This window comes from Cibotium barometz, chromosome 52 (assembly GCF_041138505.1).
Source record: "Cibotium barometz isolate CiBa-2024 chromosome 52, ASM4113850v1, whole genome shotgun sequence".
Taxonomy (NCBI): domain Eukaryota; kingdom Viridiplantae; phylum Streptophyta; class Polypodiopsida; order Cyatheales; family Cibotiaceae; genus Cibotium; species Cibotium barometz.
The window spans coordinates 40,380,880-40,388,264 of NC_141097.1; the positions used below are offsets into that span (position 1 = coordinate 40,380,880).

General features: G+C 40.6%; 1 protein-coding gene across 1 annotated transcript; it reads right to left on the bottom strand.

Moving 5' to 3' along the window:
• Nucleotides 1-545: 545 nt before the first annotated feature.
• On the bottom strand, nucleotides 546-2,885 carry LOC147609114 (pentatricopeptide repeat-containing protein At2g03380, mitochondrial-like). The gene has a single exon (XM_086788716.1). The coding sequence runs from the start codon at nucleotides 2,883-2,885 to the stop codon at nucleotides 546-548; it is 2,340 nt and encodes a 779-aa protein (XP_086644842.1).
• Nucleotides 2,886-7,385: the final 4,500 nt, after the last annotated feature.

Consider the following 7,385-nt stretch of genomic DNA (forward strand, 5'->3'; position numbering starts at 1 on the left):
ATTCTCCATTATATAATTAAGATTCAATTCCCATTCTAAATTGATTGAGCTAACTTCTAAGTGGAAAAAAAAACTAAATGTACCGATGGTAGCCAACATGTTGCTAATTGGACTAATGTGAGAGTGGACTCTCAACCTAGATCATTGGTAGTGTTGCATGTATGGAGAGCTAGTCGATGAAGCCTCCAGCTGTGTCTAGATGCTCTATTTCGAGTGCTTGTTACATATGCTCAACTGAAGATTGGAGCACATTGAGGGACTGCTGCAGAGCTTTGTATAAGATGCAGGGATCAGCATTCTTTTCCTTGTCCTCCTAAGCTACAATTTGCTTTAGAACTAGGTCCAAACGTGGAACTAGTCCAAACTCTATTGCTAGTCTTGTAGTCACTCTGACTTCAAATAGACGTCGTCATCCATGTATGTGTTCACTATATCCCCAACAACAAACTCATTAGCCTTGTTCTTGACCTCAATGCTAGCCAAGGCAGGTTTCTTCCATGCACCAGCGTGTTTTCTAGATTCTTGTGTTTTGTTAACATGCACACCTACATGTTCAGATCAGCATAAATGTTTGACATGAGCACATAACCAGAGGCTACATTTTGATCCATCTGAACAACCTCATTGAAGCAATTCCTTCCTAGTTGAAAGCTTCCATAATTCCTGCAAGCAATAATCAAAGACATCCAGCCAGTCATATCAGGTGAGATGGGCATCGTATTGATCATTTTTGTTGCCTCCTCCAAGCATCCTGCATGGGCCAGAAGACCAATCATGCAGTTGAAGTGCTCAATACTAGGTGTGATGCCATAGACTTGCTTCATAGCCTTGAAATACCTATAGCCTTCGTCAACGTCCCCTGCATGACTGCAGGCAGAAAGCAAGCTCGCGAAAGTTTTACTATCTGGCTTCAACCCTTGCTGCAGCATGCTTTCAAAACACTTCCTGACCATCCAACAGTTCCCTACCTTCGCATAACCTGCAATCAATGCACTCCATGAAACCACATCTTGTTTTGGTAAATTACTAAGAACCTTATGTGCCTCCTCTAAGCTCCCACATCTAGAATACATCTCAACAAGGTTGCTTCCGACGATCACATCCGATGCAAGTCTGCTTCTAATGACCATGCTATGCATGAACCTGCCATGGGCTGTAGCTCCTAGCCTACCGCATGCTTGCAAGATGCACAAAATGGTGACTTTGTTCGGCACTTCTTTCTCTTTTTGCATTTTCTCAAAAAGTTCGAGTGCAAGGTGGTCACATCCATGCTGGGTGTACCCTGCAATCATAGCATTCCAAGATACTACGTCTCTTATTCGCATTTTGTCGAAACAAAAGACTGCTTCATCCATGCCCCTGCATTTTGCATACATGTCAACCAGAGTGCTCTCAATGGCTGCATCTGAATCTAGTCCAGTGGTAAAAATCTGGCCATGTAGTAGTCTACCCTGCCGAATGTCACCCAAACTGCCACATGCTTTCAAGGTGGATAAAAAGAGGGCTCTGTTTGGGGCTATACCTTCATTTTGCATGTTTTTGTAGAGGTCAAGTGCATTGAGGCCATGCCCATGCTCAGCATACCCTGCAATCATTGCACCCCAGGACACCACGTTCTTACTTAACAGTTTGTCAAACACAACGCGTGCAGCCTCCAGGAAACCACATTTACAATACATGTCAACAAGGGCACTTCCAAGCACCACATCAAACTCCTCTGCATTTCTGAGTATCTGATCATGGATCATCCCACCTTGGGCTACTGCCTTTAAGTTGCCACACGCTTTCAAAGTACTCAAGTATACAATCTTGTCAACTGCTCTGAAGCCCTTAAGCATTTTGTCAAAAAGCTCAAGAGCAACAAGATCATATCCATGTTGAACATAGCCTGTTATCATCACACCCCACAAACCCACACTACGAATCGACTGCTTGTCAAACATTTTGCGTGCTTCAACCAGCCTTCCACACTTGGCATACATGCCAATAAGAGTGCTCTTCACGACCTCGTCTTCAAATAACGCCTTCCTAGTGATCTGATCATGTATCAGCCTGCCCTCTTCTATTGCTGATATGCTGCTACATGCTTTCAAGATGCACACAAAAGTAGACTTGGTTGGTTTGATGCCATTTTGTTGCATTTTCTCAAAACATTCCAAAGCTAGATGCCCTTCCTCATGCTGAGAATACCCTGCGAGCAGCGCATTCCATGACACCACGTCAGTACTGGGCAGGTCACTGAACACTGTGAGGGCTTCATCCAGGCTCCCGCATTTGGCGTATATGTCCAGGATAGTGCTTCCAACAACCATATCTGACTCAAGCCCTCTTCTGATGATCTGATCATGTAACAGTCTGCCGTTCCCTATGTCACCTAGGCTTCCACATGCTTTTAGTGTGGACAAAAATGTGGCTCTGTTTGGCCTTGCCCCTTGATGTTGCATTGTCTCAAATAGTTCGGTAGCCTTGAGCCCATGCCCATGTTGAACATACCCTGAGATGATTGCACTCCACGATACTGCACTTCTATTTGGCAATGCATCGAACATTTTCTGTGCCTCATCGAGGGTGCCACATTTAGAGTACATGTCAATAAGAGCGTTTCCAATGACGCCATCTGATGGAAACCCATTCCTGATGACCTGATCATGTATATATCTACCCTGTCCTGGCACTCCTGTGCTGGCACAGGCTTTCAAGATGCACAAGAAAAGAGATTGGCTAGGTTTAAAGTTGTCTTGCACCCTCTCGTAGAGCTCAAGGGCTTTATAATTTTCTCCTGAATTAACGTGTGCTGAGATAAGTTCTTGCCATTTCGGAGGAGGCGAGGTTTGGACCCTGTTTAAGTGTAGTCCAGCTTCCTTCACACGTGCAGAGATGCTCATAAGGGTGTGTCTGGGTCAAGGATGACACCATAGATTGACCTGCTATTTGAAGCGCACCATCTAGGGGCTAGTTTCGAGATGACATGCTCAGCCATTTCAAGTGATCGCCACAAGATCCCGGGACCCGCAGGTCCTGCATTCGATTTCCTGCTGCTGACGGACACTGTGCACACATACAACAAATGGGCGAGCTCCACGAGCGCTCGATGTCACTTCAGAAGCACACCGATCCATCTCGAACTTGGTGGTGAAACTCTACAGCAGTAACAATACTGTGGAGAGAGCACATTGTATGGTCAAAATTTAAGAGTTACCTTGTGGTTCTTGGCTAATAGAAGCACTCATGTATGCAACATATGTTTTGAATAGGTGTCCTACAAAGGCTTTGTATACATTACTCCTTTTGAATCTTGGAATGGCATAAAGTTCTTTGTGGGTTATTTACGCATTTTTTGTTGTCTTGCTTATGCACTTGTGCCTGAGCAACTTCCCAGCAAGATTGATGATAAGGCTGTTAAATGTATTTTTGTGGGATATAGCTCGAAAAGTAAAGGTTACCATCTCTATTATCCTGATACTAAGCGGATTCTTGTATACAGGAACTATGAAAAAAAAAGAATAATTAGTTATTAACTAAGTTAAGTATGGTATGGATGGTTAGTATATATTTCTTTCTTTCTTTATTTACGTGTATGTGTAGTATGTACATGTATATATACTATATATATATATATATATATATATATATATATATATATATATATATAAAGGATACGTATTTGAGAAAAAGAAATGATGGTAAGAACGAGAAAATTGAGATGAAAGGTAGTTTGGCTCGAAATTGGGCCAAGGGACATTCCCTCTATTTTTGCAGATTGAGTTTGTAATGCCATGTCAATAAATGGATATATCTGTAATAATCTTGGGCATGTTTTTCTCAGGGAGTAGGTGCTCCCTCCTTTCTCGAAAAGGCAAAGCATATAGCACGTTTTAATAATCAGAATGGAAGCCTGATTGATGAGGGAGACAAGGTTTAGATAGCTAGAGGGAGACCTTTTGAGTCAGCTTCTTACACTCTCATCCAGTTGCCCTACTAAGGGTTAGACCAAGTTAGTCATAGTGGTGGTGGTGGACAACACTGGTTGGAGCAATAAGGACCCCATGGGGAGGGGCTCACTTACTCTCTCTTTCCTTGGGTAAAAATAAGCTTGAGGAAATATTGCAAAAATATTGATCTTTAAGGACTCACCATTTGACAACTATGTACACAAGTCTGGCGCCCTGGCTGGGGCAACAATACATATATGTTATCTGGCTTGACCAACAGCCCATCTTTAAAAAAATGCAAGTCCTTTAGGGGTGGCACAGCAATACATATATGTTATCCTGCTTGACCAAGAGCCCATAGAAAAAAAAGCAAGTCATTTAGGGGCATAGGCCTATAAAAGAGTTGCCTCATATTATCCTCAATCAACTTGCAAAACTATAGCATCCTCATCCTTCTCCTATATGTCGCTCCTATCTGTCAAGATCATACTCACATCGCACCCTTTCCAGCTCCACCCTAATCTCATTCATCAAGGCATAAGAGGAACCTTCATTGTTAGTGGCCCAGTAATCATCTATGTATTGGTACTACTTCTCAAGCAATTGGTAAACCCACTCCTTCTCAAGCAATCATCTGTGTATTGGTACTACTCCTTCTCGAGCAATCATCCGTGTATTGGTACCACTGTTTCTAGAGCAATCGGTAAATCCATCTGACCTTGAGGTGCTCTCCAAGGTGCTTCTCCAAATCTTTCCTCCTCCACATGACCTTTTGATGCGTATTATCTTTGCTCTAAGCTTCTTCATGCGAGGGATTAGTTTTCTTATTTCCCAACAACAATTTCACATCCTTGGCAATGAGTTCCATTCTTCCCCTATGGTCACCCTTTTTAGCTTTGGTGATTAAATGTGTGATTTCACCTACAACTTAGATACATGACAAGGTACTTCTAGTCCAGGGATCATGAAGACTAGCAAAGTTTCCCTTAGCTTTACAAAGTGGAATATCTTAGGTGTAAGGTGGCAGCCCTCAACCCTAGTTGAAATTTGTCCCTTTAGTGCCAGAGAGTGACATGGCTTTAAGTTAACTTGATCAAATGATTTAAATGAGTCAATGCTATATTTGGAATGGTGAAAAGGAACACAATTTACATAGCATCAAATTGAACTTACGATGGTGCTAGGGAATGCCCAAAGATGTGCCTAGGTCAGCATTTTATGGTTTAGGAATTAGGGGAATAGAGAGTTGGAGGATAGACTAAGGAATAAGAACAAGTAAGAATACCCGTAAACTTAATATGTTTATAAGTCTATTTCTCTTCACTCTAATGGAATTTTTATGAGTTATAGGCTAAGGACGAGTATGAACACCTAGTAAACTCAATATGTTTATAGGATAAGGACAAGTATGAACACCCATAAACTCAATAAGTTATAGGCTAAGGACAAGTATGAACACCCGTAAAATCAATATGTTTATAAGTCTATTTCTCTACACTCTAATGGAATTTTTATATGATATTTTTTAATTTATGAGTTTTTCTTGCCCTCTAATGACCCTTGTTTCTTATAGGTTGCTCTCTTGGAATTTCTAGTCTCCATGATACTTGTGAGTATTCTAGCTCTCATTAAAACTTTTGCTTTGCAGGTTCTGCTTGAGTTTGTGGTTTGAATAGGGATTTAGCATTTGTGTGAGTATGGAAAGTTTACATGAATTTCTCTTGAGTGAAGAGGCAAGCTCTTGGATGAAATCTACCAACTAGGGAAGAGTGAAGTATGAATATGGAAAGTGGTGGTGTAATCAAGTAGATTTTGTTACACATGCACATGGGGAATGGGGCCTAGGCACTTGGGCTTAGGGTCATTTACATGTGTGCTTTTTGGGGGGCTTGGGCTATATTAGGTATAAGGCTCATGGGCATTGTACCTTTTGATCATGTTCATTTTTATGAGTACTCTTACTCTTTGGAGCTCTAGGCTTCCATGGTGGACTTCTCCCACTTGAGATGTTAGGATGGTGACCCACACCCATGTTGTCACTCCATGCCTTGAGTGGCCAACCCTAGTTTCTTACATTGGTATTAGAGCTCTTGGGTTAGATCCTTGCTTAGGGAGTGATTAGTGATAATTATTTTTGAATTATACTTAATCTAATTTTTAGAATGCATTTTCTTGATCTTGATTAGTGATAATCATTTTTTAGTTAATGTTAATCCAATTTTTCAGAATGTATTTTCTTAATCAAGGTTAGCGTTAATCATTTTTGGAATTGATATTTATACAGTTTTTGGATTTGCTAATTTCTTGTTTTGACAAGATTAGCAATGGAACTTGTGTTAATCATTTTTTAATTTGTATTCATCACTATTTTCAGAACCCTAGTCCACTTTACTGTTTGATTTCTTGAACTTCTTGATCTTGATTTTCAAAATTAGGGTTTGTTGTAGAGATTTTAGCAACCAATTTTGAATGATTTTCTTGCATTATCTTGATTAGAGAGCCTACATTTTCAAATATAAATCCTTTAAGCCCTTATTTCTTCAAGATCGAACCCTAGATTGCCAAATCTTTAAATTCTTGGAGAAAGATTGCAAGAATAAGATTATTGTGCAGAGAATCAAGGTTACAGTGCAGAGTTGTACAAAACTGTTGCAGATTTCAAGATTTTATGTAGAGTTGGTGCAGTTTCAAGAAAGTGTTAGGAAATTAGTGCGGTTTCAAGATTTTATGTGCAGTTGGTGCAGTTTCAAGAAAGTGTGTAGGAAATTGGTGCAGTTCCAAGAAAGTGTGCAGAATTTGGTACAAATTTCAAGATTTTATGTGCAATTGGTACAGGTTGCCAAGATTCAGTTTGCAGATTTTCAAGAAAAGTGCAGAACATTCAAATCTCTTCAATTTAGTGCAAGAAATGGTGCCAGTTTGATTTAGGTGCATGTCTAGGTATTGTGTGTGTATCAAACAATTGTGCAGAAGAGGCATAAATTGCAAACAAAGACCTCAACAAAGGTCTTAGAAGGGGAAGCAACCTGCAACCAAAGGGCAAAGGTCTGCTGACTTGGTTCTAAGCAGAGCATGCTTGAATCCAATATTTTGACAAGATGAAGCAAAGCATGTTGGATAGAGAAAAAAGCATCAAATAATTCTGTAAAGTGTGTAAGCATCAATGCTTATAATATAGTACATGCATATACAGAGTCAACCACATACAATTGTACAGCTCTTCTTCAGTATAGTAAACAAAGGCAACGGGAAAAAAAATGCGAGGTTCTAACCATCATAGAGATTTGCATCTCTAGGCATCATAGAACTGATTACGGAAGGCGTTTAGCCTTAGCCATAGCCACTGCCACCGCGGAACTAAACGGTACCAAGCAACAGAGTTCACCATTTGAAGCACAGAGTCGGCCATCTGAAGCACATACTCCGCCAGCGTGAGAGAGCTTCATAGCCTTC